At 38.5% G+C, this 21,345-nt stretch overlaps 1 protein-coding gene across 1 annotated transcript in view; it reads left to right on the forward strand.

Annotated features, from left to right (window-relative positions):
• The first annotated feature begins 2,723 nt into the window (after window positions 1–2,723).
• LOC131243604 (vacuolar fusion protein MON1 homolog) overlaps window positions 2,724–21,345 on the forward strand; it is a 32,961-nt gene continuing 14,339 nt past the window's right edge. Inside the window, exons 1-10 of the mRNA XM_058243083.1 lie at window positions 2,724–3,312; window positions 5,565–5,644; window positions 5,751–5,822; window positions 5,924–5,963; window positions 12,714–12,815; window positions 12,944–13,065; window positions 13,388–13,520; window positions 16,368–16,459; window positions 18,565–18,646; window positions 18,894–18,958. Coding sequence (XP_058099066.1) covers window positions 2,887–3,312; window positions 5,565–5,644; window positions 5,751–5,822; window positions 5,924–5,963; window positions 12,714–12,815; window positions 12,944–13,065; window positions 13,388–13,520; window positions 16,368–16,459; window positions 18,565–18,646; window positions 18,894–18,958 — 1,214 coding nt within the window. The 5' untranslated portion in view covers window positions 2,724–2,886. The remainder of the gene's footprint in view (window positions 3,313–5,564; window positions 5,645–5,750; window positions 5,823–5,923; window positions 5,964–12,713; window positions 12,816–12,943; window positions 13,066–13,387; window positions 13,521–16,367; window positions 16,460–18,564; window positions 18,647–18,893; window positions 18,959–21,345) is intronic.

Raw genomic sequence — 21,345 nt, forward strand, 5'->3', positions numbered from 1 at the left:
TTTGCCATTTCTTAAGTTGTGCACAACTACCATACAAGTGTAGCCCTTTTTACTAGAAAAATATATAGAATTTGGAGATGCACTCACATGTTACACGATGTCAATGGCTTAACTCATATGTTTGTCCCATGTTATTAAAAAAAGGCTAATTCCACATGCAATGCATATGGAAAGAATAATGAAGATAATTTGAGAGCAATGAAAGAAAAAAATTGGGGTACACATGTGGAAAGAGAAAAAGAAAAGTCCATAGGCATCCTCCATCCGCGAGCAACCCATTTCAACTTTTTTGGTGTTGTGGCTCACTTGAGCTTAAGATTTATTTTATTTTTTAGACTAATGTCCTAACATGAGTAAGTGCAAACCACAAAGCCTATATTATATTATATGGTCTCCTCAATACCATATTTAATAGAGTAAGAAAAGTGGGTGTATGTTACTCACACGGGGAGGTATGACATGTGGAGCGGAGAGAAGCGGAGAGAATGGAGGGGCAGATGGAGAGAGAAAAGGAATATGAGTTTGGGAGGGGAGATGTGGAGAGGGTCATAGAGAGAAGAAAACGAGTAATCAATCCCATTGTTTTCCTTATTGTGGCTCACGGGAACCCTTGATCGGCATAAAATTTTGGTCGAGCTCATGGGAACTCCCCATGATGTCGAGCTATGTGGGCCCCACCATGATGTATGTCAAACATTAACACTGTGTATTTGATAGGTCCCCTTTAAATTATGGGATATCCCAAAAATCAGCCGTATATGGAACTCAAGTGGGCCATACCATCTAAACTCATGTGAAGACATGCCTGAAACATATAAAAGTACTTAGTGGGGCCCACCTGAAATTTGGATGCATGTGAAACTTGGTTTGACCCCTCATCCAAGTGGGACACACATAATGGATGGGTTGGATTTGTGAACCACATCTCGGTGGGCTCAAAAAACAATTATGAATGTTTTAATGGAGGGTAACCCCTCTCAACTTTTGTATGTGGTGTGGCCCACACAAGTCACAAATTGACTTGATTTTTAAGCCCTAGGCCCACTATGGAATGGTGCATATGACTAAAGGGGTAGATGTTCAACATACATCATGGTGGGGCCCACACAGCTCAACCCCACGGAGAGTTTCCATGAGCACGACCGTATAGAAACTCTCTCTCTCTCTCTCTCTCTCTCTCTCTCTCTCTCTCTCTCTATATATATATATATATATATATATATATATATATATATATATATCATTCAACATGTTTATAAGATCACACAGGCATGAAAGGTCATTCAACATGTTCATAAGATCACACAGGCATGAAAGAGAAAACATTCAACATGTTCATAGGATCACACAGGCATGAAAGAGAAAACACAAATATTAGTTTTGTAAAAAAACTTCTATGGTACCCGGGAGGTTTTCAATGGGAGGTGCTCAATTACCACTGCTTCTCATGATTGGGTCCACTTGGTCTTTGGCTATGCTTCAATTTTTGGAATCATGCCTCAAAATGAGTTAGGTTCATGCTTGAAAATGAGCTAGTAAAATGGATGAGAAATATGGATAAAACATATATATCACAGTAGACATCACAGAATTTCACTAAGCAGGAAATCCACATCCCAGCCTTGGCAGTTCCGATGCCAGGTGGACAGAATCCAAGCCCCTCGTTAAAATAGGCCCCAACATTTCAATAATCCAGCCCCACAGTCATGCGCATCTGCATCATCACGTGACGCACGCGTTAGAAATCACTTGAAAAGTCTACCTACGACATGAGGTGACCAACCAAATGATGCCACATTTTTTATTATCTCAGGAAGGAAGTGGACTGCGTTACTTAGTAAACTCTGTGGGCCCACTGTGATTTATGTTTTTTATCCACCCTGTCCATCCATTTTACCTGACAAATTTAGGGCTGGAGACAAAAAAGGATAAAGGATATCAAAGCTCATGTGGACCACAGCAGAGGAAGCAATGTGAATTTAATGTCTGCCATTGAAAAATTCTTGGGGCCCACAGAAGTTTGGGATCAAGCTGGTCCTTTTGTTTTCCTTTCATCTTGTTTGAGTGACCTATGAACCGGTTACATGACAAATAAACATCACTTATTCCCACTATTTCCGTGTGGTGTGGTCTAATTGAGCTTTGAATATATTTCAATTTTAGACTCAACCCTTAAAATGAGATGGTAAGGAAGACGGATGGCGTGGATTAACCACATAAATTCCCGGTGGGCCCAACAGTTTACTCAGTACGATAAAAGCATGCTGAGTAATTCAGGACGCAAACCGATTTCATGATCACCGGCCTAGATTTCTCACACGTGCACGTGTCCCCCGTTCTCCCCAACGGCCTACCCACCCGTCTCTAGCCACGGACGGGTAATACTGTGGGCAGGCCCACTACGATATATCTGTTTATCCACACTGTCTATCCATTCTCTCATATCATTTTAATGTGTGTATACAAAAAATAAGCAGATCCAACGCTAAAGTGGACCACACCCAATAATTAGCTTGATTTGCATTAAATGCACCAAATATTAAATGCAAGAGTTATCTAGAGCGTGGTCTACTTGAGCGTTGGATCTGCCTTATTTTTGTCTTGATATCATAAAATGATAAAAAAAAAAAAGAAAAAAGGAATGAACGGCATGGATAAACAGATACACGAAGGTGGGCCAGCCCACAGAATTGCCCGTTGGTGGCTAGAGACGGGCAATCCGCTTCCCAATTCGGAAGCCATTTCCAACCAACTGCTGGTCAAAGCTCAAACAACCGTACCTGCTGAAGCGAAAAACGACCGGTAGACGGACTGAAGAAAACGATCTTCCTTCCAAACCCAAACCCTAGAAATTTCACACTCTCCAACCAAAACCCTAACCCAAACATGGCCTCGTCCGATCCAAAACCTAACCCTAATTCCCCATCCGAATTCCTTGAAGAAGAAGCAGGCCACTTCAGCTCCCTCTCCGTCGACGATCCCCAAGTCTCCGCCGTTAACGGGACTTTGAATCAGAATTATGGTCGCGAGATTGAAGAAGAGGTTCCAGATGGATCGATCCAGGCCACTGGTGTCGAAGAGGTCCTGGAATCAACCTATGGGGTCGTCTGGAGAGAGAATTCAGAGCATGAGTTGGAGCCCGCCCCGTCGAGCCCTAGCAGCAGCGGATATGCGGGGGAAAGGGGGAGCAGCAGCGGGGGCACAAGCGTCGGTGGGATCGAGGAGGTCGGTGATGGCGGGACTGTGGGAGGTGATTCTGTCGAGGATGCGGGTTCTGCATCATGGGTCCCAGGGAAACGGCATTTGGATGAGGTGAGAGATTGGTCTGTTAGTCGAATGAGTTCTTCGTGTTGGAAATCTAGTTCATGTATCCTTAAAATGTTGAAGATTTTATGGTGTGGAGCATTGTGGAATGATTGAATGCTTCTATGTGACCTTTTGAATTGTTCCAGGAATGAACTCTGAGCTAATTCTGTACTTCACCGATGCTCATGTGTTGTATAAAATGCCATCTTATATCAAATTGGGAACTTTACATCATTTGGCTGAGGCGGACCCTACCTTCCGTGTTACAGACTGTTAATCTTGTGGGCCCATTGTGAATGGCTCAGCGCCAAAAAGCTTCCCCATCTGGAAATTTAGCCATATGATTTGTGGATTTGGTATCTGTTGAACATGGATCGTTTGCAAAAGCCTAATCTTGAAAAAACGAAAAAACAAAAAGAAAAAGATAAGGAAGTATTGCCTAAAGATTGCCTAAAGGCTTCATCTGCAGGACACTATTTTGATATTTAAGGTTGTCTGATGGAAGAGAATTTTCCTCGGCATGGCTCATTTATTACGGGATTCACCAATCAAATGTCTGGGACCACTGAAATGTGTCCTACCTGTGCAATGGCTGGGCTGAACAAAAAAATCGGTTTGTTTGGTCAAGCAGCATGTAATGGTTCAAAGAAAATAATTAGCTGGGCTTCCTGAAAAGCCTACCATCAGTAAAAGTGTAAGAAGGGAGGGCTACTCAGCCAGATTTTGAACCGACTTGATATATTAGCAAGTGAAATGCCGCATTTTCATCATCAGATCTTATTTCATCCAAAACACCATGACTACAAAGTCAAGGGAAAGCGGTATGAGCCCATGGAATGCTACAAACTTCTAATGTGGGACAAGAGATGGGAATAAGAGAAAGCACTATATCTTTATTGTTTCCATGTTCCATGTGAAATGTTTTGTAGGATTTGTTGTCAATTTATCATCATCAACCTGGTTCCTAGAAACAATTACTGGGTTGTTGAGTAAAATTAAAACCCTTTCTTTTCCAACAAATGACACAAAGTGTCGTTAATGGAAAATGGAAAAATGGCAGGCAGGCATGATTCTTTCTATCTTCTACTCATGTTTAAACTCAAAGTTTTGAAAAGACAAGTGGCTGGTTTTATCATGCTTCTCCGTGATATTTCTTCCATATAGTTGGTTGGTAGTTGGTACATGCCATAGAGATTCCCTTTCTTTGATACGTTCATCATCATCATCACCACCACCATATCCCAATTAATTAGGGTCGGCTGTTGTTTGATTTGTTGTAGGCAAAATATGTTATATCTGGATTGCATGTTAATATGATGAATAGATTGAGCGAGGTGCATATTAACCAAGAAAAAGGAAGAAATGTATGGAGGTGGTCAGCTAAGGGCAAATTTTAATTGGAATCTTTTTTTCTTTTTCTGTAATTTCATAGTGGGAATCATCTCACCTTTGGCAGCAAAAATTTGGAAGGCCCCAGTTCCCCATAGGGTCAAAGCTTCCGCATGGGTTGTAACAGCTAATAAGATCGATTATTTAAAGAAGAGAAAGTTGGTGTTCCCAAATAGGTGTGTCATGCAAGGAGAACAAGGAATTGGTTGATCATTTGTTCCTCAACTGTGTGTTTTGGGATTGCGTGGTCCTTTAATGCATCTATTGGGAACACGGTGGAAGAATTGTTGGGTGGTCCATTCAAGAATCATAATGAGACACTGTGGAAAATGTGTCTATTTGGGATCCTATGGGTCATGTGGAAGGAGATAAATGCATGGATTTGGCTAAGATCTTGGTTCATCAGTTGAAGGCTTGAAGCTCTAAAAAGAAGTATCCTCCATGTGATTATTAACTAGGCACTTGCGGGGCAATATTTTGATGGTTGTTCCAAGGCAGAAATGTTGGGAAATTGGGAGGATTTGTAATGTCTCTCCTATTATGTGGGTGCAGGCTGGGTTCCCTGTAATTATCTTTAGACTGGCCCATTTCTAAGTGACGAGAGGGTTACTATTTGCTTTAGTCCATATAATCTTCATTGATTATTAATAAAATTGTCGTTTCTCAATTGTGTTGTTGTTCATGCAAGACATTCCTAGTTGTTACCTGAACTGAGATGTCTGGTTTTCTGAAACTAAATTGTCATGACTGAAAATCCTCCGTAACTTATATTTATTTTTCTTGTCACACTTCCTCACCAATTCAGCTTCTCATGTAACTTAAGATTTGGGCTTTCTTATTTGACTATTTTATTCCTAAATGAAGTGCAGGATGATGCGTCGATTTCATGGAGGAAAAGAAAGAAACACTTTTTTGTGTTGAGTCACTCGGGGAAGCCAATATACTCTAGGTCTGCCTCAGCTGCTCATCAAGTTAGATGATGAAAATCTGGTTGTTCTTATTCTTGACACAGATTACAATTATTTCCAGATATAATATCTCTAGTGCACTTACAGATATGGAGATGAACATAAGCTAGCAGGATTTTCTGCAACCTTGCAAGCCATCATTTCCTTTGTGCAGAATGGGTACATGGAAAAGCTTTATATGATCATAACTAAATTAATAATTTTGTTGAAGGTCTAGTAAAGAAGAATTCAATTAATTGTCGTCATTGATCTTGTTTCAGTGGAGATCGTGTCAAATTTGTCAGGGCAGGAAAACATCAGGTCAGCTTGCCTCTTTCTCAATGCAACTGAATATTTTTTTCTCTTTAAGTGGCCAAAATTTATGGTTCATTTTGGATTCTGTGTTGCATGGATGCGCCACTTTGACCTTTTACCTGCACTGGATTTGTGTTGCTGTTTGCATTACTCAAATATGGTTGCCTATCCATGTCCAAGACTTCGATTTTAAACTGGAAGGCTGTATCGATGCCTCACATGGGTAACATAGACACACGTACTGGTAAATGGTTATGTGGATATTCTCTTTGAATTGTGTGATATTCATATTGGTTAAACTTTTGGCAAGCACCCAGAATCTTGGGTACTTATTATTATTTTTTTTCCCCCCTTCTCAGGTCTTCAGTTGAAACTATGCATGTATAACCACTTATACTCTCGCTGGAAAGGAAATCATATCCTTGTATCCTAAAGTTTGGGTTCCATTTCTGCACTTCTGCCAAACTCTACCGTGCACCCTCCCTATTGTGATATTATATTCTATTAGTGGTGTTAGGATTTGAAGCACAACTTCTCAGGGTTGTGGCTCACGCATTTTGTTATTACTGGTTGTACTATCCAACCAAGCCTCTCTCCCACCCACCAGTCCATGGCCAGGGGGAGCAATGAGATCTAGTTTAAGGAACATTGACCCTTTTCACTGTATCCACCCACCGATCCACACATAAATTTGCAGCTGAATTACTCTGCTGCTATTTTTCTGAAACTCTAACAACTATTCCAGTGAACATGGTTGTGCAGGTTAGATAAAGGGAATGTCTATGGTGCACTGCGGTCCAAGAATCTTTTGGTTTTGGCTTATTCTTAGTTGTATAGGCTAGTGTCAGTCAAAAAATCAAGACATGAATTATTTGGAGATAATGGGGAAGAGAATGCCCAAATCAAGCGCAAACTGTGTTCAAAGTATCAGTATCGCTACAGGATACAGAAATAATGTCAATATTGCAGATAATATTGCCGATAACCGGAAATGCTGGGAAACATGGGATAAATGGTGGAATTTTATAGTGAAACTTTAAAAGATGCTAAAATACACATATTTGCATATTTAGGAATAAAAATTGCAGAAAGAATGCAAACATAATAAGTTTCCACTTAATGGGGGCCAAAAAGCATGTGCTGTTGTATGAAATCACTCCGTCCATCCCATCTATCCATCCAACCATCCTATCTATCCATCCAACCTTCCAACCTTCCATTCAAACATCTATTGATATTTCAGAATATCGACAACATGATACTTTGCTTAAAAATCGTCAACAACTAGAAAGGAAACGAAAGATTGTGGTCTCGATATTGCCCATGTTACGATAATGATAATATCGCAATATTATTGATATTATTGTCGACAAATTGAACACTGCATGCAACCATGTGCTCATAAAAAAAATTTAAAATGGAAAATTTTTCAATAAACATATTTTTAGCGATATCGATACATTGGGGATATTATCGAAATATTGCCGATACACTGGCGTTACAAGCGACATTTGGAATTTACACAATTGAAAATATTGGCGATGCATTAGTGATATCAATACATTGGCAATACATGGAATTTACATAGTTGAAAGTATTGGCGATATTGATACATTGGCGATACGCAGCTATACATTGTCGATATTTGGAATTTCTGATACCGCTAGAGTTATCGGTATTACTACCAGTGTTATTGGTATCGCCGAGCTGGAGATACGGATAAAATTGGGGATATTTCAATAATATCGGGGATACTTCGAACAATGGGTGCAAAGTTTGCAAACCTGGACCTAGCTTGGGACTGGATCAATAACTGGGTTGGGATGATGCAAGACTCGGTGGGTCAACCATATGGTTCAAGAAAATTACTTTTTACTATAAATACCAACCAAAAAATAAAAAAAATAAAAAATCATACTTCTAAGTTTCATCCTATCAGGAAAGCCACAACTCCACACCAAATATATTTCTGTCCCAAAATCCTTGTTAGAGGTCTTTGGGCTTTGTTCGGTTTGTGATACTAAGGTTGAGGATGGTGTTTCTCAGGTTTCTCAATTATCAGAAAACAGACTCGACCAAGACTCGATCTGACCCTTGGCCCATCTGGGGACATGGCATTCCCATTAGGGAAGACGCATTTCCACGCCAAAGATATTTTAAAAAAAATCCTTGTTAGAGGTCTTTGATCTTTGTTCAGTTCATAATACTGAGATTGAGGGTAGTGTCTCTCAGGTTACTCACAATGATCAGAAAACCCTCTCAATCCCCATCTTTAACCAACAATAACTGATGAGTTATCATATGCAGGTGACTCGTCGCCCACTGGGGTTTCTTAGATTCTTTTGCCTCTATTGCAGCTTAGGATCCAATGTGTGTCACTGCGCATTGGGCCCACATGCTGAGTGATCTGAAGATCGGGACTGTCATTTTTGTGGAATCTTTGATACATGACGCACCACATGAAACCTATTCTAATTGGATGATTATGACCATCATTATCTGTAGAGAGTACAAATCATCGGACCATCTCATCATCTGGGCCCCTTTGGGTGGTGACGCAAGCTAGAACCTCAGTCATGACAAAGGCAAAACAAGTTTCTAAAAACTCTCTACTCTTGTGGGCTTAATGCTGGAATCAACAACTAACATTCAGCCCACAAGATGGGGCAAATTTTTTGGTTTTTCTAATTCCTCAGGCACGTGGGAGGAGTACACAGTCACACGTGGGCGCTTGTGTCACAGTGACACGTGTGAGATCTGAGCTTTTTTTTTTATTTAAAAAATTTAATTATTAATGATTATAAATCTTTTTCTAGACATTCAATTGTTTTGATACCACCCAGGTGCGAAATAGGCTGATTTTTATGGCTGAACATCTAAAGGGTGTAGCTGAGTTGATGGAAAGTGGGTTTCATATTTGCACAGTGCCCGTATATTGAGGTGTATGGTTCTACACTCGTGTGGAATTAGCAAATGTTCAAATGAGGAGAGTGTGATTTTCATTTTCATGGCAGTGATTTTCGTGAGTCGATAGAATCAGAGGCGGGGGTAAAATCCTCACAATACACAAGTTAGTGGAGTGTGTAATGGCAATATAAAGAACTATATTTTGGCAAAAACTTTTGTGAGGTGCATATGTTTTAGGAAATCTTCTACAATTGAGTAAAACTTTGTATAAAGAATTTAAAATAAATTTATTTTGGTGAATTTCTCGAAATCGATCTCTTTGAATTGCATGGTTTCTGCACCAAAAAAAAACTTTTCTTCTCTTATTGCTTCTCATCCACCCTATGTCAAAGTGGTATCAGTCTTTAGTTCATTCATGGGCTTATTTGTGATCGATGGCGAGCAACAAGAGGGATGTCTTGCAGGAATGGTAGGATAAAAGATCAATTGGACGGAGCTGTTCAAGATATGTTGAATAGACTGGATAGATTAATCCCATGTACACAACAATAAGGAGAGCCTTCTCATACATGAGAAGGTGGCAATACCTTGAAATCCAGAGGAAGTGATTTTGATGGTGCTGTTTGAATAGCAGAGGCGATCGATTGAAAGATTGTGATTACAACTATGGCATAAAAGTTTGAGATGCTTGAATTCTATGGAGATCTGGTGCCGAATTGGTTCACTGATGCAGAGGAGTTTTTTGAATGGAAGTAACGGACAAGAATAAGGTTAAGCTAATGGGGACCCAATTACAAGTTCATGCGCTTTTATGGTGGACCCTACTCTAATAGATCCATGAGCATTAGAAAGAAAAAGGTTGGACAATTGGAAGAAGATGAATGATGGGATGCGACATAAGTTTTTGCTTCAAATTATGAGCATGCACTCCATCAGAAGTTTCATCGCTTCCGATAGAAAAATCTGATCGTTGAAGCTCATGTGGAGGAGTTACCTCTATGAAATGACAGATCAATCACTGGCAAGGTATGGTAGTGAGTTGGATTGCAGGATATAACAGAAGATTTCAGAGACAGGGGCTCATTCCGTGGATGGGGCTTAGCAAATTGCACCGAAACCCAAAGAATATATAACAAAGAAGGATGCAAGTAGCTCGAAATCCACTCAGAAGTTTTTGGAAGGAAGTTGAGATGAGTATCTTTTGATTACAAACCCACCATATCTTAAGGTGATGGAGGAAAGTAAAAGAAAATGGATCATAAGCACTCTGATCGAAAGACACCTTTGGTGCATAATGGGGTTCAAACAAGGTGACACAATTGTTTCACATTGATGCCATCCAGTCATCAAAACAATGAGACCTGGATACCTGAATCACAAGAATGGATGAAGAACACGCCTACCAAAATATTGGAATAGAGAGGATAACAACTTCATTGAAATTGAAATTTCTTCACGTCTTACAAATGCTTAAATAAACCTCAGAATACTCAGAAAATGTGGTGCATTCTATATCCTAGAACAACCCCTTTATAGATCCTAAAAGACACCCTAAAATCCCTATCAATCTTTGATTATGATTTTCAAACTATTTCATGGATTTCAAATCAATCTAATCTATCAAAGATAAAAACTCTACGTACAAAGATTTGACCAATTTGTAATGGCCTAAAAATAATAAGAAGGAAACAAGAAAATCATCCCCCAAATCTTTAGAAAATATTCAACATTTGAAATCATATCTTCAAAATCAGCACCTTTAATCTTCCAAAGTTAGTAAATGCTGTCTCTGAAGTTCAGCTCCCAAAACTCGCAGCAAAGAACACAAATTTCTGCACGTATTGAGCATCAGGCCTGCATCATTCCCTTTCAAATGACTCTGATTTTTTTTTGTTTTTTTGTTTTTTTTTTTTGAAAGGTGCAATTTTATTAGGCAGCAGCCAAAAGGAAAAATAAAATAAAATAATAAATAAATAAATAAATAAATAAATAAATCCACGAAACTAAACTAGGAATAAAGGAAAAACAATAATACAACAACAACTGGGTCCCCCGGGTCACAACTAAATCCCCCAACAAACCAAACCCAACCACAATTCCCTCCCCTCAAGGACCCCAATCCCTAAAAAGCAAAGCTGCTCTATTAAAAACCCTTAGACAGGAGACTCCTCATGGAAACACCGGTTGTTTCTCTCTCCCCAAATAACCCATAGAGTTGCCAGAAGGATGAGCCTCCATTTCATCCTTCCCCAAGTTCCTCTGACCGATGCTTGCCATATGAGCAGAAGATCTCCAACAGTGGCCGGCATGACCCAAGTAACATTAGCTAAGGAAAACACCTCTGACCAGATGACTGCTGAGAATGGGTTTTTCCTTCCATTTGCTTTTTGAGGTTGATGTTCTGATGAGTTTCATTCTCCAAATGACTCTGATGAGTTTCATACTCCATAGAAGCAGTAGAATTTTGCATCCAGCTTTTCAGTTAATTGCCTGTAATTCATGTGCATTCAAATTTTTTTTTTTCCTTCCATTTGCTTGTTGAGGTTGATGCTCTGTTTATCGTACCTTTTCGTGCTTCTCGTTCAATGCCAGGTATTTAGTTTATTCTCTAGATCCCTTCTTGGTTATTTGATGATCTTTTTTAGTGGGATCTTGGTTTCTGGGTGAGATCACCTATATTGTTAATCGGAACTTTGATTATCGAGTGGACAGTCTGTTTCACAAAGCAGACAGCTTGTATTACACAATGGACAGATCTAGTCTTTGGAAAGCTGGTGGTTCAAATGACTTAAAATATTTATTTGGCCATTCTTTATACATCTTGTCGGCTGTTACATCATTTATGGTACACATCATGGCCAGACCAATGATCTCAAGAGGGGTTGGTTGGAGATTTTGGTTGAGGGTGAGCAGAAATACTACTTTTGGAGTCCCCCTCTTGCAGGGATGTTAAAGCAATCCGGGGTCAACTGGGGTGGAGGGTATTATAACGAATGGGAGCTAAGTTGCACTAATCTTCCACACTGGTGCTGCTCCCGCTTCGACTCTGCTCATACTCTCACTTCCCTGATTCTCATGCTTATGATCTCAAGAGGGGTTGGTTGGAGATTGCGGTAGATAAAAGTATGAGGGTGAGAAGACATACAGCTCTTGGAGTCCCCCTCTTGCAGGGATGTTAAAGCAATCTGGGGTTAACTGGGGTGGAGGGTATCATAACGAATGGGAGCTTAGTTGCACAAACCTTCCACCCTGGTGCTGCTTCTGCTTCGACTCTGCTCGTACTCTCACTACCTTGCTGTTTATGCTTGCTAATGTTTTAAAAGAGACATTTCGCCCCTCCTGCACCTGAATTTGTTGCCACTTCCCTTAATGCTTTGTGTGGCTATAAATAGGAATTGTGAAGAAGGGTCTTTCAGGTGCAATTGGTTCTGCTTGCTCTAGTGAGGTGAAAATTAGAGCCTTTGTGTTTTGGAGTTAAAAATAACGGGTCACTTATTTCTGAGACTGGTTGTGGTTGAAGCGAACTGATCTACTTCTATAAACCGGATATTAATGTTATCCCTGGAGGTTTGTGCATTGGATTGAGGAGATTCATGATGTTTGTACTATTCAGCCAGTTGGTTTCTTCCATATTTTAAGGGAAGGCAACTTGGAGGCAGGTACTTTCAAGAAGGGGTTTTAGATGCTGTGTTTTTGGAATAGCTGCCTATTGATGTAATTGTATCTTTTTTCTCCTTAGTAAAGTAGTTACATTTTTTTGGTAGATAACTGGACCTTCTCACTTACATTTTTCTATATATAACACACTTGTCAGTTTCGAGTAGGTTTGACTTGTAGTCGCTGCTGCAGGTTATTTTCCTTGTGAAGGGTCCAATTTATTTGGTATGCATAAGCTGTACTGAAGAGCCATACGAGGCACTGAGGGGACAACTAGAGCTTATCTATGGTCAGGTAGTTTCCTTGGCTTCTCACGATTACCTTTTTTTTCTTGGGATCAATATATCATTATATAGCTATAGCATGTATTGAACTATTGCACTTCTTTTCTTTTTGACTTTGATTTCACAATTTGGATGCAGATGCTACTTATTCTGACTAAGTCAGTAAATAGATGCTTTGAGAAGAATCCAAAGTTTGACATGACACCCTTGCTTGGAGGAACAGATGCTGTTTTCTCCTCTCTTATTCATGCCTTCAGTTGGTTTGTTTCTTTGCACCATGTCATTTTACTGTCTTATGGAGTGATAACCATATAATCATCCAATTTTGTCTGGCATATAACTTCAATAGTAGCATTTCTTCCTACCTTTGAATTGCTGCTGGTTCTTTCCATTTCAATACTGCTGAGGCAAAAACTGTGGAAGCATCTTGAAAGAGAAGGAAATCATTGTAAAAACTGTATAAGCATCCAAAGAAGTTGGAGACTTAGTTTATCTTCAAAGTTATTCTCTGCTCATAAATGGTTATTGCAGGTAAGCTTGATTGTATGTAATTTTTTTTTTTTCCTCCATTTATTTTGTCAGGAATCCTGCTACATTTCTTCATGCATATACGTGCCTTCCTCTTGCTTACTCAACAAGGCAAGCTGCTGGTGCTATATTGCAAGATGTTGCTGATTCGGGTGTCCTTTTTGCGATATTGATGTGTAAACACAAGGTTTGTTTTTCTCTATCACCACCAACTCCTCATTATTATTATTATTATTATTATTAATTTTCTGGTCATGAAAGGATACTTTGTTAACCAAATAGAGCTGTTTTAGTACATCTGTCATCGTCCAAAAAAGATCATAAAAAAGGCAAGCACTAACCCGCCATTCAATAACTTCCAAACATTTCTCTGGCCAAGCGATCCACAACAGTATTCTGTTCAACGTGAAAAACCTACCACTCGTGGAGATTTTCCAGCAAGGTCTTACAGTTTAGAACAATATTAGAGATTTCCAGAGGAATGAAGGCATGAATCCCATTGCTTTCAGGGCGCAGACTGCCTTCTGAGTCTTCTTCAATAATGAGCTTTTGGATATGGAGTCAAGATGGTAGGTTTATTCCCAGAAGCATTGCCTCAGATTCAGAATATAGGAACAGGGAATGAGACGGGGTAGAGAATGCTGCGATCAAGTCAACCTTGCTGTCATGAATTGCTCCTACAGCCCAGGCTTTTTATGCTGAGGGTGGATGGCCATCAAAATTCAATTTTGCAGAATCTGGAGGGCTTCATTTCTTCACTACTACTCTAATCTCAGGCGCGGTGTCTATGGGAAGGCCTTGCAGATTCTTATTGCTACACTGGTCATGGAGGGCTAAGGAATGATCAACTTTGCTTATTTCCAGGCTGTGCGTTGTTGGGGAATCAAAGCTTGTGGAATTAGATGCATTGAAGATTTGGATACGATTGACCAAGTCATCTCTTGATTTCCTTAATCATATTATCTTTTAATCATGGGTACTAGTCAGACTCCTTAGAAGGGGCACTTTTGGGTAATTGAAATTAAGTATCTCATAGGTCTTAGTACTCTCTTTTAGCAGTGTTCTTAGAGATGCTATTTTTTTTGGCTGGTAATCTTAGTCAAATCAATTATGGCTATAATGCAGGCATATTTTCACAGCGGGCTCGAGTGGTGTGGCTTGTGGGGTGCAGGGGCACACTCGGGGTGGGTGGCCTGTGTGAGGTGGGTGGCTCTTGTGAGGCGGAATTCATGTGAAGTGGGGTCCACAAGGGGGGTTCGGCCGATGACCTAACCCATTGGATGTGGGGCCTGGGTTGTGAGATAAATGGATTGATTCACTACGCTCTATCAGTTCGAGATTGAGCAAGTGGTTAGTTGTCCTGCATTAGGCTAGACCCATCCTCTTTCCATGTTGCTGACTCGTATCCATTATCTTAATGGATTGAGTTCTGTTTTTGCTATCCTGAGGAAAATATTGTTGCTGATAAAAAAAAAAAAAAGTAAAAAAAAAGAAAAAAAAGAAAAGGAATTAGGACTAGTTGGATGAAGTAGAGATGTGCCTCTAGATGCTAGTGCAATTTAGGGGGAAATTTTTATAGATAGCTATTAGATGGACCATGCTACATGGGCAAAGTGTTAGAGCTTGGAAGCCCCCCCTCTAACGTTTATATTCTCAGATTCAGAAATTACAAAATTGCCACTCCAGTTCAAATAAAATGGTCCACCTAATATTAAACAATCTAAAACGCTAATAACCAATTCAAAATGTTCAATATGTCCAACTATAAACTAGAAAAAAAAAGGGACAAATAGAGTCCAAAAGCTGGTGGTCCAAAAGACGCAATGGTCCGATGGACCAGCGGCTGAAATCCAATGGCAAAAAACTCCAATAAAAGCAACCCACTTGCATCTTCCCAGTATGGGGTCTTCCTGATGCACGAACCATGCATGGGGGGTCTTCAATGCAGCTTGTTGGGCCCCACGTAGCCATCGTCCAGCCATAGTGAAATTGGGGCGCCAGTCAGGGTCTTCCTCCTCTGCTAGTAGAGACGATAGGATGATGCTCTGATGTCCTCATCAAACACCCAATGCCAAGAAGATGATTTTTTTGTACAAGAGGAAGAGGAGAAAGAAAATGGAGAGGATTTTATTATTGTGTGGTGAAAGAGGTGGGTAAAGGGTTTTATAGAGTCTGTACTGTAATTCTCGACTGTTACAGATTTAAAAGACTACGTAACAGCTGACCGTTACGAATTTAAAACACTACATAACAGCTGACAGTTACGAATATACTTTCTCTTTTGAAATATACTAACACAAAGAAAGTTATAAATAAGAACGAGTCATTCAAAGCAACCTGGGAGTAGAGTCTCCGAATTGGTAATAAAAGGATGGAGAGCAGATTAAGATGGTTTTGAACATGCGATAAGAAACCAAAGATGACCCCAATAAGGATGGGAACTTTGAGTAGGGTTGAAGGACCTGAAAGGATTGGCAAGATGAAGCCCTATAGGAACTTTGATACAGGTCATGTGGAGGGATCTAAGGTACTTTTCACTTGCCGAAGATAAGGCCTTCAATAGTATTTAGGTGAAACAAGATTTTTAAAGATGACACTGAATTGCTGGGACAAGGCTACTATGATGATGATGAATTGCAACTACTTAAAAGTCTGGTACTTGAAAGTAATTAGAAATTCAATTGAAGGAACATGTCTTTTTAATGGGAAGTCTATTTGACAGAATGCCGTGTAGTTCTTAATAAATCTGAGGGATCACATACCTTAGTGTTGTTGTGTCATATCGATGGTGCCTTGAGAGAGCTAAGACTTCCGAAGTTATTTCATCATAATTACTGCAATCTAACTCAAAATTTTGTAGCTTTATAATATTTTGTAATGCGCTAGACTATCGTATTTGTTGCTAAACTGTTGTGGCACTTTGACAAAGGCTTTGACCAAGTTTGTGTTGTCATATTTATGTGGTTCATCATAGCCTTTGTAATCTCAGACTTTATCACTAAACCATAATATGACTTTAGACTTATCATTGCAGGTTATCAGTCTTGTAGGAGCGCAAAAGGCATCTCTTCATCCTGATGATATGTTCCTACTTGCAAATTTTGTGTTGTCTTCAGAATCATTTAGGTAAGAGCAAATTTGTGCAATAGTTTATCTTGGTTATTTGTTTTTTATTTTTATTTTTATTTTTAAATGGTTATCAACTTGCTTTAAGAGTTCGGAAAGGCATTTAAGTTGATCAAGAACTGACTTGACGGTCGACTCCTTAATGTCTGCTCATGTTTTGGGTGTATACCTGCAGTACCCTTCTTTAATATTTGATATGCATGGAACTCGAAAGTAGCTATGTGACTTTTTAGATAATTCTAATTGCACACATCTGGTGACATGTTTATGTTTTGTCTGACTTTACAGCTTTGGTTAGCTATTTTTATCAAATTTTCAACTTTCTTGTGTTTTGTCCCAACTACCCCACTGTGACCTGGTTGGAGATTGCGGCAAAGTTACTGAAGTCTATCTTCACAAGATTGGTTAGCTGTGAATCTTTGGTTATCTTCGTGTCATGTGTGACCCATCCATAACACAGTTACAAGTATAGTACATGTTCACATGCCTGTAAGGTGCAAGTGTTAGACATGTTATGCCACTCATCATGAAGTGCTCATGTATCATTATTTATAGATGAGATTGCTTGTCAGTGTCACTGGCTCTTTCTTTTCCTTGTGCCTTTAATAGGTTACTTTTCATTTTGGTCTTGTATGTAATGAAAATGGACCATTGTTATCAATCTCAAGAAGAACAAAAAATAGACAGTTATTAATTCTAGAAAAAGAAAAAAGTGACTGCAAATTTTTTTTTTTTTTTTGGCTCGGTAAAAAGAGATTGCGATGTACTAAAGCATGGTTGGTAGAATCTTTGATGAGGTATACATCCTTGCTTTAAAAATTGAAATCTTGTGATTCCTAAATGCTTAAGATCGGTCTTAGCCTTTCTGTTGATGGTTGCTATTACCACTCCTGTACCTGCTGCTGCTGCTTGTTATTAAACTGCAGCCTCCAACTTGTGAGTGTTCTTTTAGATGACGATCATTTATATAATCACTATCAAGAATCCAAGATCTTTGACCTTGTTCACCCTGAGGATGTTTTTTATTTGGGAGATCTATTCAGTTGCCATGGGCTTTGGGTCCTGTAAGCATTTCATAGACAATCGGCAAAGGTTGTAAGCCTGTTCTGACTTCCAAGGAGGCGAGGACAAATCACAGTGTTAAGATTTTCCTCTCCTTCCCCACCATTACCATTGCTGTCCAAGTATTTGAAACTATATCATTGATGTGTTTGGGCTTCATGACATTGCTAATTCTTTTACAGCAACTTGGAACTCTTGGCGGCTTGCTACATTAAAATCAATAATAATATAGTAACTGCAAAAACAAATAATTCTTTTGGTATGGGACATTTTTTTTTATTATAAAAAACATGGACCTGACCTAGACCTGTTTCTTGTCAGTGTTTCAATCCAAGACGGTCCAATGCCGGTCCAGTGGTCTGACCTGTGACTTCTACTTAAGTGAATAGATAAATGGTGTACTTATTGTACAACAAAAGCATCTATTATCAAGTGATTGCAAATTAGGATCATTATTCCTGAGGGGGAGCTCATTTATTTAATTCTACACAGCTTAAATGACTTTTCTATGCATCTAAAATTTAAAAGTAAAGCAGTTGACAAGCTGACCTGCTGAGTCCAATACTGGACCAGGACACTTGGAAAAGCTGAACCTGGAATTCTGAATGGTTAGTTTCCCAAAACGAGCCTCTAACTGACCTGACCCTTTATCCGGATTGGTTCAGGTCCAGCCAGCTGAACTGGTCTGGGTTTTAAAACACTGGTATGAGATACCTTGTAGGCAATCAACAATGTGATAACAAAGGATTGTAATGTCACTTTTGGATTTTCTGCAAGAATTGATGCTTTTGGACCTTATGAAACTGCCGTTTGTCGTCTTCAACTATTAAGTCAATGTTATTTTCCTACAAACAAAAAGCTAGTTCTACAGAGATGGTCAAAATACTGCATGCAAGATATTCACTTTATTCATGAACCTTGATAGATGATTGATCATGTGATAATGGGAAAACATAGTTGGTGGTGTATCATATTCATTTGCTTGGGACTGTGCAATGTGAGCTTATGACGATGCTTATGAGGCTTTCTCTTTCTTTGTGCAGGACATCTGAATCATTCTCACCAATTTGCTTGCCAAGATATAATCCTATGGCATTTCTATATGCTTATGTCCATTATCTTGATGTGAGTGGGATTTGGATCCACAACAGTGTCAAATAGACTGTTCCATATGCAGATGCATGATGTCATGGTGTCAGTTCCTTTATCTTTGGTTTGCATTAGGGGAACTGTTACGGCCACAAAATTGTCTACTTTGTTCTTGCGCATCAATATTGAAACTGCTTTTACTGGCTGAGAAGGCTGCTTTTATTATGGTTGGTCTTAGGTCTTGAGTTTGAATAATGCCCCATATTCATATATCTTTCCGCAGGTTGATACATACTTGATGTTGCTTACTACTAGTTCAGATGCCTTCTATCATCTTAAAGACTGCAGGTAATCTATGGCTTTCGCATATGGTTTACTATTGGGCATATTGGATTAGTAGAGTGATAGAGCATTTTTCAAAAAGAATTTGATATGATCGAAAGTCACTGCAGGTGGCAACAAAGATTGGTGAAATTAAGTTGAATTGACAAACAAAATTTTCATGGCCGACAACCTGATAAAATGGCATTACCTGTTTGTCCAACATGTCACGGTGGTCAAGAATTTTGGATATTTTCCATCTTTGTCATTTCAAATGGGATTTGTCTTAAATCCATTGTTGATGTTTTTATCAATCAGGGATGGGGGCATTTAAATCTGAAGGGAGAATTTTATGGAAGTTTGTGTTGTATCCAGTGTTCAGAGTATTTGTATTGTTACATGTATCGATGACAAAAACATGTATCTGTATCACCAATACTCGGAAAAATATCGCTGTCTGAGAGAAACATTGGGGACACGTTGAGAAAAATGTAGAATTTTTCAGTGAAACTTTAGGAGATGTTAAAAAATGCATGTTCACACGTAGAAATCAAAATATTGCCAGGGTATTCTGTATCTGTTATGATACGCCCATAAAGGCCGATAAATATAGGTAACAGCCGTGTCCGTTACGTGATACGGGGGTGAAATGAGACAATTGTTACATGGCATAACGACCGTTACCCCCATGACGGTTGAAAAACGGCCACTTTTATTTTTTTTAAAAGTAAATTCGTTTTTCCTCTTTTTTTCTTTTTTCTTTTTCATTTTTTTTTTCATTCCAAAAACTTTCCTACATCATTCTATAGTAGATTTCAACCACTCGTACTGTAGTTTTTACGATTAAAATAGTAGATTGAAACGATTTGGGTGAATAGAAGCTCCGAGGGCCATTTTTTCGAAAAATCGAAAAAAGTGATATATATGCATTTTTTTAAACCTGATTTCTAATTTTAATGCTTGATTGTAATGTGTAAACATTAGAGACACATAACCATGTTCATATATTTACCAGACAACCAATGTTTGAATTATCTCCGATATTATCGAAATATCTCCGATATTATCTTTATCTCTAGCTTAGCGATACCGATAACACCAATAGCGATACTGATAATGTTGTTAATATCAGAAATTCCAAGCATTAGCAATGTATCGCTAAGAATCGCCAACATATTAATATCGCTAATGTAATTGCCAATATTTTCAATTATGTAAATTCTAGGTGTCGCTTGTATTACCAATGCATCAATATCACCAATGTATCGCCAATATTTTTGACTATTTAAATTCTAGGTAATGCTTGTATCATAAGTGTATTGACAGTATTTCAATAATATTGGCAATGAATTGATGTCATCAAAATTTTATTTATTAGAAAAAAAATTATTTTGATTTTTTTTTTCATGGGCCCATGGTTGTATGTAGTGTTCAATTTGTCATTGATAAATAATATCTTAATATTATCAATATCACAATATGTTTGATATTGAGACCACAATCTTCCGTTTCCTTTCCAATTGTTGATGATTTCTTGGTGAAATATCATGTGTTGTTGATATTTTGCAATATTGATGGATGTTTGGATGGAATATTGGATGGTTAAATAAGTCGAATGGGATGGTTGGACTGATTTCTTACAACAACACATGCTTTGTAAGGTCCCATTAAATGGAAACTTGTTATGTATGCATTTTTTTTTTTTTTATATATAAATTTCTAAATATGCAAATATGTACATCTTAACATCTCCTGAATTTCGCTAGAAATTCCATTGTTTTCCCCATGTTTTCCCGCATTTCCAGTTATCAGCGATATTATCGGCGATATCGATATTGTTTCCATATCTTTGGCCAATGAAACTTGTAACGATACCGATACTTCGAACTCTGTAGCAACCCAATACAATACTCTCACCAAAGAGTGGACCGCTACACTACTATAAATATGTTCAAAATAAAAAATGAATATGGATTTAGAATATTTACATTATTCTTGGATTTCTAGATTAAATTTTTTTTTTTTTTTTTCCAGAATTTTTCAAGCAAACCAAAAAAATAAAATAAAATTGAACCATAAATGGGGTCGCAAAGGTTGTTACACCCCTTGTGTAGGGGCCTAACCATGTCTTGTTAAAAAAAATCAATATTAAATAAAATATAAAATTTGTATGAATCATTAGATCGGTCAACGTTCACGTGTATGTGTGATTTCCACAATTAATTAATAGTGAAAGACACATTTTCCAGCACAAAATGGAAAAATTAGGATTTCTCCAATTTTCTCTATTTTTCACTTAGATATTAACTTTTTTGCCAGAAATCCATGTCAATGTATGAGAACCATGCGTAGACACAGATTTCCATTGCAATCTATGCTAACATTTGAAAAAAGAAAGAAAGAAAGAAAGAAAT

Source organism: Magnolia sinica, chromosome 4 (assembly GCF_029962835.1).
Source record: "Magnolia sinica isolate HGM2019 chromosome 4, MsV1, whole genome shotgun sequence".
In the NCBI taxonomy this organism is placed as follows: domain Eukaryota; kingdom Viridiplantae; phylum Streptophyta; class Magnoliopsida; order Magnoliales; family Magnoliaceae; genus Magnolia; species Magnolia sinica.